At 37.8% G+C, this 21,577-nt stretch overlaps 1 protein-coding gene across 1 annotated transcript in view; it reads right to left on the bottom strand.

The window, feature by feature from the left end:
* The window catches only part of LAMA4 (laminin subunit alpha 4), an 88,510-nt gene that overhangs the window by 10,670 nt on the left and 56,263 nt on the right, over nucleotides 1–21,577 (bottom strand). The window contains exons 19-31 of the mRNA XM_072141761.1: nucleotides 18,760–18,945; nucleotides 17,774–17,913; nucleotides 14,287–14,442; nucleotides 12,876–13,021; nucleotides 10,309–10,471; nucleotides 8,986–9,119; nucleotides 8,197–8,368; nucleotides 7,986–8,117; nucleotides 7,133–7,272; nucleotides 6,441–6,576; nucleotides 4,346–4,483; nucleotides 2,590–2,723; nucleotides 1,973–2,131 (exon numbers count right to left, since the gene is read on the bottom strand). Coding sequence (XP_071997862.1) covers nucleotides 1,973–2,131; nucleotides 2,590–2,723; nucleotides 4,346–4,483; nucleotides 6,441–6,576; nucleotides 7,133–7,272; nucleotides 7,986–8,117; nucleotides 8,197–8,368; nucleotides 8,986–9,119; nucleotides 10,309–10,471; nucleotides 12,876–13,021; nucleotides 14,287–14,442; nucleotides 17,774–17,913; nucleotides 18,760–18,945 — 1,936 coding nt within the window. The remainder of the gene's footprint in view (nucleotides 1–1,972; nucleotides 2,132–2,589; nucleotides 2,724–4,345; nucleotides 4,484–6,440; nucleotides 6,577–7,132; nucleotides 7,273–7,985; nucleotides 8,118–8,196; nucleotides 8,369–8,985; nucleotides 9,120–10,308; nucleotides 10,472–12,875; nucleotides 13,022–14,286; nucleotides 14,443–17,773; nucleotides 17,914–18,759; nucleotides 18,946–21,577) is intronic.

Genomic DNA, 21,577 nt, shown 5'->3' with positions numbered 1-21,577 from the left:
CATGGGCAAATGCATTGAATAAAACATTCTCTGAGGAGGAGTGGGATAAGGCTGCCGTCTTAACTCATAAGCTCTCCGTTTCAACACAAATTCAAGAGACAAATTTCAAAATACTGTCCAGATGATATTGAACCCCCGCAAAGGTAGATAGGATGTTCCCATTGATATTGGATATCTTCTGGAGCTGCAATCAGGATCATGGTTCCATGCTACACATCTAGAGGTCATGCCCTGGAGTTAGAGATCTGTGGGGAGCAGTCTTTATGCATTATAATAGGTTATGGTCAGACAGCATTGCACCAAAACTGGAAATTGGGCTGCTGTCTATGCTCCCTGGCTTGATCTCAGCAATAAAAAGGTTCTTCCTGAGGAGCTGCCTCTCTGTTATATGACAGATCATCCCCAGACTCTGGAAATCAACATTATGTCCTAGTAGAGCTTAGTGGGTAGAAGCACTGAACCCTATAATGAGAATGGAAGAGATGAGAGCTATGGAGGTTTTGGCAGACTTACAGACCTCCAGATTTACCATGATTTGGTCCCCCTGGATAGACTTCCATAGCTCTACGGACTTTACATTGTGGGTGATTGGCTGATGACCTCTCCTTCTACCCTGCCTACCAGAGAAGGAATAATGAAGTGGATATCTCTATCTTTTTCTCCCCCTACAATCTTTATCTTATGTGTCTTAACCCCCCCCCCCATCTCTGACCTCCCTACCTGTATTACCCCTCTATATACTTGTCTATCGTGGTAAATGTGGTTTATTGTATGGCCTCATAGATTTTCTCGACCCTTGGACCCTTGACTTTCACAATGGCTTGACTCGACCCTTGACTTTCACAATGTGGAGGTCCCCCTACACGGCCGGATTTAAGCTATTGATTGCAATATTTTTTTTTTCTGCTATGACCACATGTGCTATGTCTTCACCTGGAGTCACCTTTACACTTGCAAATTGTTGTGATTACTCAATTCTTTGTCATCATCAAATTTCAATAAAGTTTATTGAACAGAAATATACATGGTGGTCAAAAAAATGGTCTATCTCAGTAACATGACAGAATTCACTCTGTTTTATAGCAACCATTAGAAACTATTGTCTAAAGGTATTAAATACTGGCATCAAAGTCAACAGGAGCTTTTTCTTGTGCTATAAGAGCATGCTTTTTTCTCAAGAAGAGGAATATAACAACAAATGAAGGAGAGAAAGGCCTTGGAAGAAAATGGCAATCAAACCTGATAAACTAGGGACACTTACTCATAGATATAGGCACTTTGACGGTGGTAACATTCTTATATTTATTGTTCAAGTCCACTTTCCTTTTAAAACAAACTTTTAAAATTATGTGAAAGAAGCAATGGGCTTTGGGGGTATGTGGCTACACATCTAAAGCTTCACAGGAGGTTACACTGTGCCCTCATTCTTCCCCCTCCAACTGTGTGAGGGAGGTGCTGAGGGAATAGAGAGAGGGGGAAGCTACAGCATGGATGGAGCTCTGGTGACATCCTCCATAGCCCTTCTGGTTTATTAGCATAATTTAAAAGGTTGATTTTAGAAGAGAGGAGGTCATGGATAATTAATATAAACAAATATAAGAAGATTATAACAGTAAATGTGCCTGGATCTATGAGTAAGTGTCCCTGGTGTATCAGGCTTGACTTTGATGGTAGATTTCTTTTAAGCCCTGATAACAATTGAAAGTGTAGACCTGATGAAAATGAAACTAGGTAAGGTAAGATAAACTGTGGTAAGAGTTTGGGAGTGAATGGGAGAATAAGAATGGGAAATAAAGAAAAAGGGAGGAGTACATCTTGCATGGGTGATGTAGCAGTTTCTAGAGGGAGTGGAGGGAGGCTGCATTCTGGGAGGAATGGGCATTGTCCCACCATGGTGACCAAATTGTCTAAAATTCGGCGGTGGCTAAGGTTGTCCATTGTAAAATACATCCATTTTAAGTAAATGACATACCTGGAGAAATACGCATTGCTAATGCAACCTGAAAAATTCGCTTGAGACAAGCCATTTGGAGAGCCACCAAAATAAAATTTTCCTGCAGCTGGAACATTTGTATCTTTTTTATCTCGGTTCTGGAAACTGATGTCTGTCTCATCTACCAGCAGATGAAACCTACGGGAACAAGAACGTGAGAACATTAGCAACATTGAAAATGAAATATAACCCAGTAAGTTGTATGTAATGTACTTTTTTCCACTGTAGTAGCTGCAAAAATAGTGTTCAATTATTTAGTGTTGTAGTGTGGTGTGCATTAAAACAGCAACACTACAAATATTTCTACATTTTTAGAGGGAGTGGAAAACTATACTGGACTAATGACTGTTATTCTAGTAAATGAAAATATTTCCCACCAAACAAGTTAGGGCCTAACTTGCTGATCAGTTGCGGTCTCAGTGATGTCGGACCAACCCTTTCTCATCATCTGTGGGGTCTCATCACAAAGACCCCCAGCGATCAGCAAGATTGGCTGTGAAAGTGCCTAACTTGCTTGGTAGAAAAATCCCTTTAACACATTAATTATTGTATATAAGTAAACAATAAACAAAATCACTGATGAACCTATACTGTACCTTGTTGATGACACTGAAGCAACAATGAAGTGATTGTGTCCATCATTATATAGCTTGTTTTTTGACTGTACCTTTATGTCTTGCACAGTTAACACTACAGCACCTTTATCCATTGAAACCGAAAAAATATCAGCCTTAAAGTAAAAAAAAAAAGATAAAACAGAAATGTTTATGTCAAGGCAGCATATGTCCTACAGTTACATTGTAAATATAAATGGAAGGATGATAAACGGTAACATTCTTTATATGTGCAGTATAGGGATATTATTTATATGTAAAGTACACCAGTAGTATTTGTGCAATATATAGTGCAATTGGTGCAGTTTAGTAATATAATTTATATGTAAAGTACAGCAGTAGTATTTGTGCAGCATACACTTCTATTGGTGCAGTATAGTGATATTATTTATATGTAAAGTACAGCAGTAGTATCTGTGCAGTATATACTTCTATTGGTGCCATATAGTAATATTATTTATATGTAAACTATAGCAGTAGTATTTGTGCAGTATATAGTTCTATTGGTGTAGTATAGTAATATAATTTATATGTAAACTACAGCAGTAGTATTTGTGCAGTATACACTTCTATTGGTGCAGTATAGTGATATTATTTATATGTAAAGTACAGCAGTAGTATCTGTGCAGTATATACTTCTATTGGTGCCATATAGTAATATTATTTATATGTAAACTACAGCAGTAGTATTTGTGCAGTATATAGTTCTATTGGTGTAGTATAGTAATATAATTTATATGTAAAGTACAGCAGTAGTACTTGTGCAGTATATAGTAAAATATACAGTAAAATATGTAGTATTACTATTTATGTGTACAAAATATATTGATATAGTTTATTTGTACCGCATGTATGACAAATGGCAGTGCCAATCCAACACATGTCAGATGAATTTTTTCCCTGACCCCTTCAGTTCAATGTGTAGATTGGATTACTAAAAATGGGCTCCAGTGCTCAGCAATGAAAAAAAGCAGTGTAAGCATCTTTTTGTCACAGATCATAGAGAGCAGATACTGAGTTATATATGTTACATATTATATGAATAATAGGGCACTTTTGTCGGACTGTGCACCTTCTAGGCTAAAGGGGCTTGCACAGGTATTTAAGAAGTGCCTGTGCTGCGATTGTGTGACACAAGTTAGGGATCCGAATGATTCAAATTGAGTGCCGTATTTAACTTTCAAATTGTGTTACACGCCCTATGTTAAAGGTGCACCACAAAAAAGGTGGTGAACTCGGACCAGTGCGGGGAAGCGACACATTTATGATTTCTGGCGCACGATCTTAGTGAATTGCCGCACTCAGTATTATAGAAGGACAATGCACTTTTAGTGAACACTAGTGACTTTGTAAGTAAGTGTGCCCCAATTTGACCAATTTATGGCTGCATTAAATGTGTATGGATGGAATGTTAGCCCTTCTCTAGTGAACAGAACATTTTAATTTCTGAATAGGGAAATCAAAATGAGTATATGGGAGTCATGCACCATTGTCTTCTATATTCTCTGTTTGTGCCATGTATCTTCAGAGGGAATACCCGTGATCAGAACTCCACTGTATAATAACCTATCACCATTGGATATTTAATGCTGTTTACATACAATTAATATTATTTAATACTCAAGTGTTCAACTTCTTTGTTCTGATCTGGTAGATAAATACTTTCCATATTGAAAAACAATGTTACTAAGACATCATTAAATCTCAAAATTCTCATATTCTCACAACTTTTACTCACCCCATCAGAATGATAAAGCAACAGTCCACTTGGTTGTAGTGTTTTAAAGCTAAATCCTCCCTCAAATGCATCAAATGGTGCAAGTTTTTGACTGGATGCAAGAAAACTTTGTCCATTAAAATAAGCACTGCGGGACACCTAGGATTAAACACAGATAACCTCAAATGTATTGCACATTCAGAAATATTGATCTTTAAACATTTATTTAAAAGCATATACCGTATATATACGGCTATAAGCCAACCCGAATATAAGCCAAGGTACTTAATTTTACCACAAAAAAAATGGGTAAAACCTATCGTTTTGAGTATAACCCTAGGGTAGGAAAAGCATTGGTTACAGTCTCCACCCTGGATATTGCTAAACAAGCCGCCCATGCCCCCAGTATATAGCCATCCCCATAGTATATAGCCTGCCAGTCCCCTAGCATATAGCCAGCCAGCCCTATAGAATATAGCCAGGCTGCCCAAAGTACATAGCCAGACAGCCCCAGAGAATATAGCCAACCAGCCCACAGTACATAGCCAACATGTCCAAAGTACATAGCCAGCCCCCTAGTATATAGCCAGCCCTCTAGTATATAGTCAGCCCTCTAGTATATAGCCAGCCAGTCACATAGTAAATAGCCAGCCCTATATTGTATAGCCAGCCCATAATGTATAGCGAACCCGCCCCCACCGCGCCCCCAGGCTCTCATAAAAAATAAACTCACTACTCACCTTTCTGAAGCTCCCCGCAGCTCTTTCTTCTGCTAGCAGCAGGTCCGCACATGCTGGCGATGCACAGACTACGACATCAGCCATCTGCTGATGTTATTGCCTGTGCACTGCCAGCGCAAACTGACCTGGCGCTGGAAGGAAGAAGACCTGCAGGGAGCGTCAGAAAAGTGATTAGTGAGATTGTTTATTTTATAGACTCGAGTATAAGCCGATATACTTATTTTTTTGTGCTGGACAACTCGGCTTATACTTGAGTATTTATGGCAGATCCCCTTTTACCTATCCTGCATGTTTTGTTGTTTTTGTTATCCATTTACAGAGCCATTTAAGCAACACATTGTTCTTCCTAGTGTCAGTTTCCAATATTCCATGCAATACACTTAGAACATGGAAAAATAAGAAACCATTGTGGTAATGGGGGAAGGGGTCATTGGGGGGGGCTTTGCTGATCTGATCCAATATGGACAATATATATACATGTATTATATTTCTGATCCAGATATGTGTATTACAACAGTCACCTGTCTTGCTCAGACAATGGGCCCTCAACTTAATGTTGCTGTTGAGTGCTGTGTGGTGTAAAGGGATTGAACCTCACTAATGTGAGTATAGCAGCAGGTTGAGCTCGAATCCTGCAGCCTCATTCAGTACTAAGACAGCATTAGAAATTCCGGAGCACAGAGCTTGGCTACCTCCGGCACTCTCAGGCACTAAATGAGCTGTACAAAGCTGCAAACTGCAAACAAGCTCTTCAAGATCTCCATGTATAGAGAGGATTCACGTCTTGAGTCCTCTCCATATATATTGGTGATGTACCATAATAGCATGCCTGGCATTTGTAAGGGGTAAATGTGCCCTTAAGGAGGATAAATAAATAAAACCATTTTGTTTTTAAACAATTATAATTATATGACTCTGTTAACATTTGCAATTAGTTGCAAAAAGTGTTGCAAAGAGTTATAGCAGAACTAAGCAGAACTCTTCCAGTGGGAAATGTACTAGAACACCACTGCCTGATATAACCCATTCTTATTCCTCCATTGTCTCTGGTCTGTGTTAAGGATTTTAACATGTTAATCTTTTTATTTTCAAAAAAGAAAACTGCTGCCAAAAGTGTCTAGTAGCGGTTTATGTTTTCCCTATTAATAACTCAGGTGGGCTCAGCTTAGTTGAATGTACATGTGCATTGGGGGTTGTAAGGAACAGCTTGAATGCAGCTATCTAAGGTGAAACTTTTAAGTCCTTTTGCATGTTTCTTTCTGTGTATTGTTCAAGTGGATGAGAACTCATTCATGAATATGTCGTTTAGCTGATGATTTCGCACAGTGATCAACTGTTGCTTGCTTTTGCCTTGTATGTGGGCCAATAAAACTTACAAGTGACTCTTCAGGACATCCATAACTGATACCAATGGTGTCTTGTTCTTCTAACAGATTGAAATCTTTCTTCTGGAACTGGAAACCTTTCATACATCCTCGGAAAGCTAGGTCTGCACCAAGGTGTGTCCGCATGCTGTAGAATATAGAGACATCAATATTAGCTGATACCAACTATGACTTCCTCTAGAATCCAATATGTTAGATGCCATTCATATTTATATGCACATTGGGACAATTGTGTTGTATACTTAGACACCGTGTAGGCGTAAGTATATAAAACAGAAGTAAAAAAAATATTTTATTTAGGGTTTTATGCATCAGTAACTCATTTCTTTAAATCTAACAAAATCAAGCATGGATAAACCAGGAACATTGACTCATAGATTTAGGCACCGTGACTGTGGTAATCAGGAAGTGCTCACTGCACAAGTGCTGAGGGAGGAGGGTGAGACAGTGTAACAGTCTGTAAAGACAGATTACAGGGGGAGGGGGGGCAAAGGTAGGCTCATTAGCATAATTTTTTACGTTGACTTTAGAAGGAAGGAGGCTATGGATAACAAATTTAAGAAGATCACCACAGTCACGATACCTGTATCTATGAGTAAGTATCCATGGCTTATCATGCTTGATTTTGATGGTAGATTTCCTTTAATGATAGTTGTGGTATTCTAACTAAAATTAACCCATACCTCTGAAGAATGTGTGATGGTGCTCCTCCTATAAATATGTCAGTGAATGGAATTGAGGTTTTATCGTTGTCAACGCTCTTTACGTGTTTTCTGTCGACCACCAAGATCATCTTTTTTGAATTGTGATAAATTACAGAGATCTGTAAAATGAAATTTGTAGTATGGATCATGTAAATGACTAAGCTACAATCATCACACTCAAAAATATTTAAATACTATTGCAAAGCCTCCTTAAACAAAAAAAATCTAAGTCACTGTTTATATAGACTTGCTGATTGACTTTCACTTCACCAATTTAATAACTGTAATGTAGCTAAAACATAAAATGATAGAAAGCCAAGAATGGAGCTCATTTCACTGTGAAAACTAGCCTTATTAGATTATTCTACCAGTTGCACACTGACATTATTATGCTTTGGTTCTTAAGCTCTAAGGGCCTTTTTAAATTAGGAACAAATGATCCTATATACACTAAAAAGATGCAAGTTCATTTTATCTATTTTTAACTTTAAGCAACCATACATAATTTCAAAATGCTATAACATATCTTGCAAAAAGCAAACCCTCATACAGTTACAATGACATAGAAATAAACCAGCCAGGGTTTTTGATGTGCAAATATGGAATCAGGGCTGAACCCAATAAAAGAATGTTTATAACTTATGAAAAACACCTTTTATTTTTAATACTGTTGTTGTCACTTTTTTTTAAATTTATAATCATTCTTTGTTACTGTCATACTCTTCAGCCACCAGTAGAATGCTGTGCTTAGGTTCTTCTCCTGGCACCTCCAGCTGATTTTGCCATTAAAAGCTTAGCACTATGAAATATGAAAGTGGTCCTGAAAAAATACCTCATGGTATCTTGCATCATTTATCGGTGCTTTTTTCATTGAGTCATCTAGAAGAACTGGACCTTTACTAAATCCAAAGTCGTACAATAACCTTAGGTAGCCATCTTGAATTTCCAGACTAAAGAACTTAGTCTAAGAGATAGAAAGCAAATATTTAGTGTGCAGATACATTCTCAGATACAGAACTGTAGTGAACAAAAAGTACACTTACTCCATTAACCATTAGGAAAATAAGAGCATTATCGACAGGTGTTCTAACTTCAATATCAAAACGAGTGACTTGGGTGAAACGTCCTCTCTTTTCAATGTTACGTATGACTGCATAACCAGAACCATCAAAGAAGTAACTGGCCGCACGACTTTGGGTGAAAGCCAACCTATTTCTAAGAAAGAGATGACAAGATGGTGGTTATTATAACACAAAGATTTACCTTTCTACTGGACGACTGGACGTGCTGTAACCCTATTAAGTTTACCATATGTGGTTAACTTACCTGGGTCTAAATAAAGGGAGATTGTCTTCACAAATTAACCTAATGATTCAATATAAGAAAATCAACACCATTCAGATTATGGCCCTTTTGTGACCATCCAGAAAATCGACTTTGAAGCAAAATGTAAATCAGTTACAAAAAAATGGAGGCAGAAAGATCTCTCTGACTTTCTGTGAGATACAGCTAGTAACTTCCATGGAAAAGGGAATGTCAATCACAGTGGAAGGGCTGCTGTGAACAGAGAGAGCTTGACTTCAGCACTGAGCTCTTTGTCACTATTACTTTATACAGTTTATTTGACTTTAAAGTTGATTCTCTGGATTATACCGCAACAATTAGCCATTTAATGTTCTGGTTCATTAGGTCACTTTGTGCTGACTGATTCCCTTTGAAACCTTACTATAGGTGAGGCACGTTCATTTTTAGGAATGTGAAGGTCCCAGCAGTTGGTCCAAATTATACAGTGTTGAAATACCTTATATTGAAGTCAGACAGTGCCAACTTACCTTCTACAAGGTGGTGTTGTAATTGTATTAATGTTATACTTGTTGTGGAAATTGTACAAACTGACAACATCATCATTCACAGATGCAAGCTCTAGACAACCAACAAAGCTGGGGAGATTCAAACTGTCTGGGAGCTGAAAAAACAGACAACGACTATGAAACAGATGTAAATTACATGAAAATATGCATCAGTAACTAATAGGCCCGTCATGTAATAGTTAATTGTAGAAGTGAGCATTACTCCATATTAGCCGAAAGCAGATAGATAATAAGTTAGATTTCTTAGCTTCATCCTTGCCCTCCTACAATCTGATTTCCATACCATGCACTCCACTGAAACTGCCATTTCTAAAGTCTCCAACCATCACCTCACTACAAAATCCCAAAAAAGTGACTATTATCCCCTCATTTTTCTGGATCTCTCTGCAGCATTTGATACTGTGGACCACTAGCTCCTCTTCAGCATGCTTCGCTTAATTGGCCCGAAGGACCCACCCTGCACTATCTTGGTTTTCTTCCTATCTTTCTGTTTGCACTTTTAGTATCTCCTTCCCTGGATCTCTCTAGTCTTCTCTTCCTCTTATTGTCCTTCAGTCTTCAGTCCTAGCTCCTCTTCTCTTTTCACTCTATATTGGCCCATTGGACAAACCATTAGCAGATTTGGTTTTCAGTAGCATCTATATGCTGATGATACTCAAATATATAAGTTTACAGGTAACATCACCCCTACTTTACTGCATAACACCATAGATTATCTCTCTGCTGTCTCAAACATCATGTCCTTTCTCTACCTGAAGCTACTAACCAACCTAACCCTGACATCTCAATTTATTTTTTTGGAGTATCACCATAACTCCAAAGCAGGCCTGTTTTCTTGGGGTTATGGTGACCTCCGACCTCTCGTTTGTGCCTTTCATACAATCACTGCCACATTTATAGTTTTTGGGGCAACATATGACAGATTTTTTATGTTCGCTAAATCTGTCACATTGTGTTTTTTGTGCTAGTAATATATGTTTAAGGAAAGCTTTCAAGAATATGACAGGCCACAATATTTCTCTAAAGATACAAAAAGAATATATATCCAATAGCACTACAAAATATGTGTGAAACCATTATATGGATAATAAAATGAAAATGAATCGTTGATGAACTGAAGTACCCAGGGCCTGCCTCTACATAGAGAATGGAGCTATACTTCTGTCCTATGTAGTTTTTGAACAAAAGGATTCAACTGATTGTGCGGTGGACTAAAAAAAACCCTGGTAACGCATGGCATGCTAACATTTGTGGATTTACATAGCTTATATGTACAGTTGATACCTTAAATCCTTCAGGGACTCCCCCAACATAGAAGACTGTGTCCTGAGGTTCAAGATCAAGCAAAGAATCACTTCCAGAAGCCTCGCCCTTCTTTATGAACTTCTCCTCTGCAGTACTGCTCTCACTAGGTATAGTTAAAAGTACTTTGCCATGTCTGCCCAATCTGTGAAAGAGGTATATTATATCAAAAGATAGGTAAGATAGTTATTGTACTGAGTATTACAATAGTTTATTATCCCCTCAGTGTATCATATTAGAAATAAAACCTGTTTAGAATATATATGCCTTAATATTTACCTCTATTTTGAAGGACTATATTACATTTTTATTGCTATTATTGCAAACATTGAATAGAAAGGCATGTTGTCATCACATTTCGAATGAACACAGCATTTTGTGTTCTAAAGACCACATAGGCAGATTGTACCACTCTCAAAGGCCACAAGAAATGTACCATCTATTAACAGGACAGCTCACTAATTTCTGTGGTTTAGAACGTTAAAACTCCTAAGGATCAGAAATATGGGAGATCAGTGCTCCATACACTACCCCATAGCAATAGGTCACTGCCGCACCGTTCTTCCAATAATAGTTCAAGAAACACTATCCACCATTAGTATCTATACAGGCAGTCCCCAGATTACGTACAAGATAGGGTCCGGAGGTTTGTTCTTAAGTTGAATTTGTATGTAAGTCGAAACTGTATATTTTATAATTGTAGATCCAGACCAAAAAAATTTGGGCCCCAGTGACAATTGGAGTTTAAACATTTTTTGCTGTAATGGGACCAAGGATTATCAATAAAGCTTCATTACAGACACTTTACAGCTGATTATTGCAATCTGGGACTATAGTAAAGCATCCAGAGAGCTTCACCAGAGGGGTCTGTCTGTAACTATGGGTTGTCTGTAAGTCGGTTGTCCTTAAGTAGGGGACCGCCTGTATTTTCATGCTTCTTCCTCTTTCCTCTGACACTGAACATAACATGAGAAATCTCGCAACGGCACTTGCATAATTGTTGCACTGTATAAGCAAGAAAATCCTATGTTATGTAATATATGTGTATATCATAAAAGACAAAATTATGATAAGAGTAATACCTAAAGAACTAAACAGAAAATGTACACACAGTGTAGAGGATCCTTTTTAACCTGATGAAGAGACTTCTGCATTCTGTCACATTTTTTCTGGTTACCAAATTAGGATATTACTTCTATAAAATTTTTGTCCTTTTTAACATTTTATTACGTTATAGGAAATGTGCAACAGCAAAATAAAGTGGTGCGTGCAAGGATATAGGGATATTAACAGAATTTGAATGGGCTAAAATGGGTTTACGGATATACAGGCGGTCCCCTACTTAAGAACACCTGACTTACATACGACCCCTAGTTACAAACGGACCTCTGGATTTTGGTAATTTACTGTACTTTAGTCCTAGGCTACAATAATCAGCTGTAACAGTTATCGATGGTGTCTGTAATTAAGATTTATTGTTAATACTGGTTCTTATGACAACCCAACATTTTTAAAATCCAATTGTCACAGAGACCAAAAAATTTTGACTGGGGTTACAATAATAAAGTATACGGTTCCGACTTACATACAAACTCACAGAACCTATCTTGTATGTAACGCGGGGACTGCCTGTATATTGGTTGATGTACAATGTCATCCTATTTAATATTTACAATGTGAAATGTATAAAAAATTAATAAAGAAATTGAAAAAACATTTTATTACATTACACAAAACTTTTAATTGAATAATTACTTTTTTTAATTTGTTTTATATGACAATATTAACATATTTAACAGTGTAACCCCATATGCTAACTAGAAGTTAAATCTGATATGTTTATGAGTAATGATTCTTGTCTCTGTATTGTGATAATTCATTATAGCCACTGTTCATGATACATAAAGGAGTAGTTAGTTATGATATAAATTGTAGTTTATTTTGTGCTATCGGCTTAAGGTTATTTTGCAGTATTAATTCATGAACAGTAGGGGGCAAGCTATGCAGTGATTTGAAAATTCATAGTTTTCTCATGCATTGGTGGATTTGCAGTGGCACTTTTGCCCCCAGAAGGTAGATCATGAATGTTCATTTTATATCCGGCCCTTGGGGATTCTCGCAATTTCCAGTGCATTTGTAGCTTGGGGAATAATGATAATAAGTGAGATCTATACTTTTCCTTTTCAAATTCTGGAATTTGATTAGAATAGAGTGGAGGAATATTAATATGTTTCACTATATAAGATGATATACTATATACATTTATTAATTTGTACAGTCTATTACGTTTGCTTTGTATTGGTACTTCCTGTCTACTTTGCACACTGAATATTTTCACAGCTCTTTTGAAATCAAATGTGCAATGGCCTTATGATTTGTCACATCTTTTTCCTTTGCAGTCATGTAGTTGGATGATTTAAGAGTATGCTGGATACATGTTTGATTAGCTGTTTAACCCACACATTATGTTTGTTTTTTTTTTTCTGGAAGTTCATCTACAATGAAGTTTTAAAGAATTTTCTGACTGATGCTACATAAATGAACTTTACCTTTCTATTTTCACAAGACTAAAGTATGATGGCCATGTACTGACAGGTTTGGAGTCCAATGGAATCTCGACATCTCCTTTTCCCAGGTTGTACACATATACAAGATTATTACGCTTAATTGCGAGACCCATGTAGTCAGACTTGCCCTGGAAATATGCAAATAGATAAATAAAAGTATTATTAAAGCAACAACAAACAGATCATCAGCAAAATGATTTGGTTTCATTTTGAAAAAACTGGATTAAATACTGCCATACTGACATACTGTCATTTGCCAGTGAGTTATGATACACATTCCAATGTTTATTAAGGGGCTTTTTCTAGTGCCATATGTTCCAGCTGATCCCTCATAAGACCGAGTTGCTGTCCTGTAAAAACTGCACTAAAAATTGACAGCCTATACATTTTATAGCCAGTATCCATGGGGAAGAATTCATTGTTATAGTCTTAACATTTTTAATACATGTCCGCGTATATTTTGAAATACTTTCAATCCATCATCATAATCATCTTTATTATCATCCTCTGCCAGTACTTTCACCTGATCTCACCATCACTCATTTCCTCATCCTCAGGTATAGGTGCTTAACTCAGTATCAGAATGATAGTATCAGAAGTTCCAGTCATCTCTAGCAATAGTATCTGTATCTTTCTTATGTACTGGTATGTGTGAATGTATAACTCATTCCCTGCTGTTTTTTGGAGACTTCCTCACTTGTAAACACCTGCTAGTTATAAATAATTTGTCCGGGGTGTATAAATTGCAGATCTAAGGTCTCTCATACCTTGGTTGACAGTGCATTCTTTTAAGTGCATTTATAAGTGCAAAAAGAATTAGACCAGAATAGAACCGGAAGTGAACAAAAAGATTCTTTCTTGTAAATACTTGTCAAACTCAAATTACTTTATCACTCATCTTATATTTGCAAGTCACACCATTCAACTCTGACTAACCTAATCTAAATCTGGTGGACTTGCAGATGCACTTAATAAAATGTATTGTCAATAATGGCGCTGCTGTAGGTGACTACCTGTACATCTGCTCCTGCTTAAGCCTGTCTCTGTGTGTAACAACTTCCAGAACACAATGTACAATACAATTTTCCCCCAGGGGATCAATAAAGTACTATCGTATGGTATTTTTAGACTCTAACATACATATAATCCCTCAAAATTAGATTGTAAAACAGTCTTATAGAGCATTGATCCTTTCACAGAGGATATATGATAAAAACGGGAAATCAGAGAGTTAAAATCCAGCACAAATGAATTTGGCCATTTCACTCATCTCGCTGTATACAAATATCAGTTCTCATTTGTTTTTTCAGACATATAGACACTGCACTTGCATCTATTTTTCCTAAACTTAATGCAGTCAAATTAAAAATAAGTTTTTACAATGATGACTTACATTTTTGTGCCCCAGGTACATAATAAATCTGTCTTGTTGCTGAGTTTCTGGATTGATGTACATACTGATAGCAGAATAAGCCTTTAGGTCAGCTACATTTGTTTTCATGTTCACATTAACTGCTGATTTGCCTTCAAACTTCATTGATACTTGAACCTTGAAGGAGAAGGAAAGAACAAACAGGGAAATAAGTGGGTCTAACTAGAACATATAAGCAAACATTTTGCTTCCCTGCAAATATAACAAAGTGGTTTCCTGCAGGATTGGTGATGAAAGTATTCATTATTGGAAATGCTGGAATCCCCACTGATCATGAGAACAGAGGACCCCTATTGCAATGGTGCTATAATTGTACATGGAATAAGCTGCTGTAATCATTCTCTATGGGAATTTAATTATATCATAAACATATAAATGATGTTAACTTCCAATCAAATCTCACATTCTCAAAAATCAGGCTAAAGATACTGTCCTAGTCACTCCAAAGTCATTATTTCCATATAAGTGTTCACGCTATGTGGGCATTTATCAAGAAAGTACACCAGCTCTTGATGTTCACTCCACCCTGCAGGTTGGGCTAGAGGCTCTGGCCTCTTTGTATATTCATCTTAATTGTACGCCAGACATTGTGCGTCCCTGTCAATGCCCAATCCACTGTGCAGGCCTGCATGCAGGGCCGGCGCTATGGGTAGGCAAAGGTGGCAATTGCCCAGGGCCCCCAGAGAAAGGGGAGAATCTCTTCTTTCAAATGAATCTTGAATTTTGTTTCTAGGTGCTATGGATCCAGAGATATTCAGGTTTAAAGTGAGAATATCAGGTGCCATTTTTATATATAAATATCACTTCCGACGGCAGTTTAACAGTTAATATCTCCGTTTTTCTGCATTTTAGAAACACAAATTTAGATTCATATAAAAGAGGAGACTCTCTTCTTTCATAGGAAAAAGGAAGTGAGGTTCTATGAGTCACAGAACCAGAGATACAGCCCCCTGAAGTGTCTCCCCCATCTCCAGATTCTTAGCCATCAGGCTGCAGGAAGTATTAGCTGCACACAGGAGCTGCTGCACCTCACAGATACTGGAAATATTCACTTTATATGTTACTAGTACTACATTTTGAGAAGGGATAATATCAACTAATACTCATGTTTTTAACCCTTCTCTATGCAAATCTAAGAACACACTTTGGGCCACATGTATCAATCGTTTTTTTCTGTTGTTTTTGCGCCTTTTCATTCAGGCGCACCATTTTTTGTGCCATTTTTGCGACTAAATGTGACTAAATGCTAGCTGTGCAGCAAAAAATAACCAGCTTTCCCTCATTTATCCTAGCAATCCAGATGTTTTGATGCGCCTAATGATATTCATCACTTGCGACCTTTCATTTAGGCGCAAAAACGGGCGCAAAAACACTCCAGCCCGGAGCTGGTGTTAACTGAGAAGAAAGCACTGAGCCCCTTTGCAGAACAGCTCATTTCTAGCAGAAAAGCTCATCCAGACACTGCAGACACTAGAACAGATCATACAGACATGAGATACTCTGCAGACACTAGTACAGATAATACAGTCATTAGATACTCTGCAGACAGGAGCTGCAGACTCTATTTACAGTTCATCACCTTCTATTTACAAAACATTCTGCAGGATCCTGAGCTCAAAGCAAGAGAGAAGAGAACGTTACAGAATGTTGCACATAGTACTGACAGGTGTCCCCCATGTCATTCTGCACAGTATCACCAGTGTTTCTGAGGGGGATACTGTGCAGAATTACAGGGGTGCAGCAGGAGATCAGCACTGGGGGATCCCCTCCAGGTCACTGGGTGCAGGGTGTCACACACCTGGGTGCTGCTGTGAGTGTTATCTTCATTCTGGGCTGTGGGAGAAGCAGAGAGGAGCTTGTAGCAGGATCACATGTAACTGCCTGAATCTAACATTACGCCGAAACTGCGCCAAAATTGCGCCTAAACTGTGTTAAAGTGATTAATAAGAGGCAGGAAATTAACTTATCACAGATGGTTGTGCTAATTCTGTAAAAGCTTGTGATAATTCTAAAAAACAGTGCACCAGAATTTAGGCCCAACTACTACACCTATGCGCACAAAAGTGATAAATGTGGCCCATTCTCTCTTATTCCCTTTTATTTTGTGATAGTTATTTTTTGTTGGGAAAATTGACTGATACGATGAACATTCAATCCTCTTCGCCTAATGTGACTACACCGCGACCGGAACATGTCCATAAAGTTATATGTAACACCAAAAACACACACATGTCCTGGTATAAAGTTTTTATTTCCCATCATCCTCCATTATTTACACCTATGTTATGACATTCTCACTTTCATTCTTATGAAGCGGGGAGGGTTCTGTTATTGTGATAATACAATGGCGCACATCTAAACGTGACTTTTATCTCATTAGAGAGGTTTATGGATATATAGTTATTTATTTGGGTTACCATTGTCTAAGGAACAGACAATGATACATCTGTGTGAATTTTCTGCAGTTCCCTTTGCTGCATGTTTTGGTGAATATACACATGTGGGGTCTGTATGATCTCCTCACATCTTACTTTTTTAGGAAAGTAGATTTTCTTTATATAAGTATTCTGGATTTGTACATATTTTAGAGGAAATTTTGAATGTTAATTGCCAAATGCATCGCCTAGTTGTCTGCTTTCAAAATTCTATAGGTTTTATGGCGCCTTTACTTTTTATTCTGTTTTATTGATATATTTTGCAGGTTGTGACTGTCTAAAAATGTCTAGCTGAAAAGCAGATATCTAGTTATTACAGTTTTAGTGATATTATGTGGATCTATTCATGTGAACATCAATAGGGCACATTTGTGAACTCTACAAATGTCCATGTATTACATTTAGGAGATGTGAAGGTAAATATTTTCTGTTTGGATCAAATTTTTTGCCATCAAAGTCAAATTTTAAGTATTTTTAATAAAATGTTTCAATTTGAATCAAAATTGCATGAAGGCGCCTATGTCTATAAAATCTTTGATGCAATTTTGAAAATGGGGCAAGTGTCTGCTTTCAGAAAATATCGGTCCCCCTCCCCAAATTTTTTGGAGTGTGGGAGGAAACCGGAGGACCCGGAGGAAACCCACGCAGACACAGAGAGAACATACAAAATCTTTGCAGATGTTGACCAGCGCTGCAAGGCTGTAGTGCTAATCACGGAGCCACCATGCTGCCCATAAATCTCCCTATCATCTATCTATCTCCTATAAAATTCTCCCATATTACAGTTTGTTTTACCATACTAAAGGAGCCTCTTGCTGACTGTGACTGGTCATAAAATAGTTTTATTTTGGGGCCCCACTTTTAGTTTTGCCCAGGGCCCCACTTTGTCTAGAACCGGCCCTGCCTGCATGGCCCCCTTGGAAAGGAGGAGAAGGGAAGGGAAGCAAGTTCAAAGCAAGACAAATCTCTCCATATGTGTCACATGAGCAATAAGCACAAAGATGACTTCCTACCTTACTGGCTATGCTTCTTGTCTGTGCGATCAGCTCACGTATACGGTTAATACTAGATGAGATGTTGTTTGAAGGGAATTTATGTTCTACAGTACGTAGCTTGTTCAAGAGTAGAGGCATTACTTCTGTCAAATTCTTAACTGGAATGAAATACAAGGTTGTTTACAAATTCGGTCTGTAACAATGTGCCATGTGTATCAATTAGTTCCCACAATAATCTGTCAGAATTTATCCCAAAAAATACCTAAATAATCTTGCATTACATATATGTGTTTTAGACAGAGGACAACTTGGACAACAAAAGGGGAAATAACTACATATGTTGTGTTAAGCTGATTAATAAATATGTCCCACTACTACATCTTGTAGTATTGAAAATAGCATAGAAATTACACAAAGGACAAACAAAGAGTTATAAACATGATGTTTCAAAGATATCTAAGGCTATGTCATAGTTGTACTAGGCTTTGAGTGCTAGTAAATTATGTAACATAGGTAAACACATAATTTAAAATGCCGTTTCTCCCTTGCTGCTGCAGTACTATAGCTCTACTTATTCTAGTTTGTGTTTGCCGAGGTATTGTCATTGCCTCAACCTTGTCTCCACAGATATCACTGGAAGCCAATGATTGACTGCAGTGGTCATGTATTGTTTATATAATGTCACCAATGCAGTAATACATGTGGGTACTTTCCAGGAGATCCAAAACCAGGGTAGTAAACAGATATTTTATTTTTCACTATTTGTTTGACATGAGACAACTTCTCAAAAAGGGTGGGAGTGTCTTATTTTCAGGGAAACAGGGTACATTATAGAAAACCATCTGAAAGTTTTCCATAGCTTCCATTGAAGAACGTGCACCACAATCCATGAATCAGATGTACCCTGCACTCACTGTTTTTGATAAATGTGGGTCATTGCCCCTATTTATTAGAAGGGCCATATAGTAAATGTACAGAATAGAGAAAATTGTCTAGTTTCTTACCTGTTTCTCCCGCTGAATGTACAACAGAATTGTAATCAGAAGCATCAAAATTAGAATGACTTAGATTTTCTGCCCACATGGTTGCATTTTTTTCCATTGGTTCAGTCACTTCAGATACTTCAGCAGTGACATTTAGAGCTTTGTGTACTGATAGTTTTGACTTTTCTAGTCGCCTTCTAGTCTCATCTATAAGAAGTTAAATGAAAATTTTTTACTAATTTGCTAATGTCTATAATAATAATCTCAATAATAATAATCTAAATAATCTCAATAATAATAAAAATCTCAATAATAATAATCATTGGGACAACCCCAGGACAATCTCCCTGCTGCCCGTGACAGAGGGGCAGAGGTGAAAAAAACGGGACTGTCTCGACAAATCCAGGACGACCATGTCGTATATTTGCTACAGTGTCCTTGCAACCTTTGGTATTTAGGTGAAACGACATTGGATTTCAAGACCCGTCTAAACCAACACCACTATACGATCAGAGCTGGTAGAAAGGACCTCCCTGTGCCCAAACATTTTAATGAATGTGGACACAGGGAAAACCAACTACGATTCCGACTGATAGACAGGATCCCACCACTTAGGAGAGGTGGTGACCGTATGAGGTTACTCAAAAGGAGAGAATTGGAGTGGATCCATAGACTCAATACCTTGAAACCCAATGGCCTCAATGTGGATTTCAAAACTAGTGGTTTGTTCTAGGGATCCTTGCTTGCCTTCATATTCTGACCCACTACCTGTGACTTCCCTCTTCTGTTTAGGTTTTGGTGTTATGACAATACCATAAGATTTTAATACCTTGTCTCTTTTTTTTTCAGATTATACATCACTTTGAAACTTCTGCACCTATCTGCACTATGAACCACTTGCACTTGAATTTACTTGTCTACAACACATGGACCCCTCCTGACAAAAGTCCTTTCCGTATTAACGATATTTCTTTTGTTATCGTTTGAGCATACTAGACTTTTTCCTCTGAGTTCTCTTAGGCGCAGTGTCACTGGTTGGCAATTTACATTTAGATTCTAGGTAGCCACTAGGGCTTTTTAGATAGGCTAATCGCTCTTGCGACTCTTGGTTGGTCAGGAGGGTATCCTACATCCCTCATCACACAGGTGATGGCATACATTAATTAATATCTAGACAAGTCTTTGCAGTCTTTGCACTTTTTCACTATTTATGCCTTTTCATGTATATACAACTGTTATTATGTAACTTTGATGTACTTTGATATCTGTATGTATATATTTTTCTAAGTGATTCTTGATATCTTTGCACAAATATGTTAATGACTCACTGATGATGTCACTGGCCTGTGCCTTTATATGCTTGTTTGTAACACCTCACATGATGCTTGACAAAGGCTGGGATACAGCTGAAACGTTGCATAGGATGGAATAAACACCCTTTTTTTCACACAATTGGAGTGCTGCCATTTTCTGTTGTCTACTCAGGACGGTTGGGAGCTATGTTTTCAGTGCAAAGTCAGACAGATAATAAATGTGGGCCATAGTTCTTTATTCAATCCATTAAAACAATGCACAACAATTCTTGACGGAATACAAGCAGTAATTGACACGTGTTGATATTAATCTAAGCCCTGGTCCAAAATGAATGTTAAAAAGCATTAGTACTTTGGCTGTATTCCTCCAAGACACATTCTGTAGAGTTTTAATGGATTGAATAATGGAATGTATGCTTTATTACTGTATCAAGTGAGACCCAGGAATGTTTTTCCTTTGAATTGGGTGAGCCAAGGCTTATCTGTGCAACCTTTGGAGGTGGAGAATGGTTGGTTGTCTTAAGGTGAGCAGCTGGAATCTTGTCATTTATAAGCTGCAGTCGGCAACTATATAAAAATGTCTGGGGTAATTAACACACCTCTGTATAACTCATAATTCATATGTAAGTTTATAGAAGATTTATTGATGCCAGCATAGTATGTGGTCTACTTAAGTATTTATACTCAAGAATTGAGTCAACCCAGACATAACAACTACCATAATGGTTTCCATCCAGTTTTTAAAAGTTATATGCTACAGATGTTAAAGATCTGTAAAGATGTTACAGATGTTAAATTTACCATAATCCCCACATTTTCCCTTCCTGTTTGAGACTCATAGGGTCGTGTGAACACGTGGAATCAATACTATGGTATCATCACTGGAGTGCCCAGGATGTAACAAGGCACTGTCCACCATTTATTAGTGGTTAGACTGGAAAGAAATGCTTTACCTGCATTTTGGAGTTCTCATTAACCGAAAGACAGATTTTTTTTTTTCAGCACAGAAAATGCTTTATAATGTTGTACGTTTGTAGACTATGCATATGATGAAGTAAAGATAAGACTGTCCTGGAGCCAGGGCTGCCAGGGAGAATAGTGGGACATCATTAGGCCCCCAGAGTAACTGTTTCATTACTACCCGCTCCCCAATCACTTCTATAGAAGTCGGATCCAACCTGGAAGAACTTGTATCCCGGACTGGATCCCAGCTTTCCATTTAGGAGTGGAGGATGGGAGATTTCTATTGTTCTACATGCATTTCGCAGACAGTCAGCATGTGGCCTGTGAGATGAAGAAGCTGCAGCGAATGACTGTCACAGTTGCAGCTGGCTACTATGGTGAGGGGTTTGGGGCTGTCATTTGGCTACTCTGGGAGGTGGGGGCTGTGACTTTGCTACTATGGTGGTTGTGCCTTGGCTGCTTAGTGGGACACTGTGACTCGACTATTATGGGGGTGGGGGGGCTTGTGCCTTGGCTACTATATGGGGAGCACAGTGACTTGACTATGTGGAATAGAACTGTGA

Source organism: Engystomops pustulosus, chromosome 3 (genome assembly GCF_040894005.1).
Source record: "Engystomops pustulosus chromosome 3, aEngPut4.maternal, whole genome shotgun sequence".
NCBI classification, from domain to species: Eukaryota; Metazoa; Chordata; class Amphibia; order Anura; family Leptodactylidae; genus Engystomops; species Engystomops pustulosus.
Note: the sequence above shows the minus strand (reverse complement) of the source record. Positions and strands in the feature narration are given on the sequence as shown.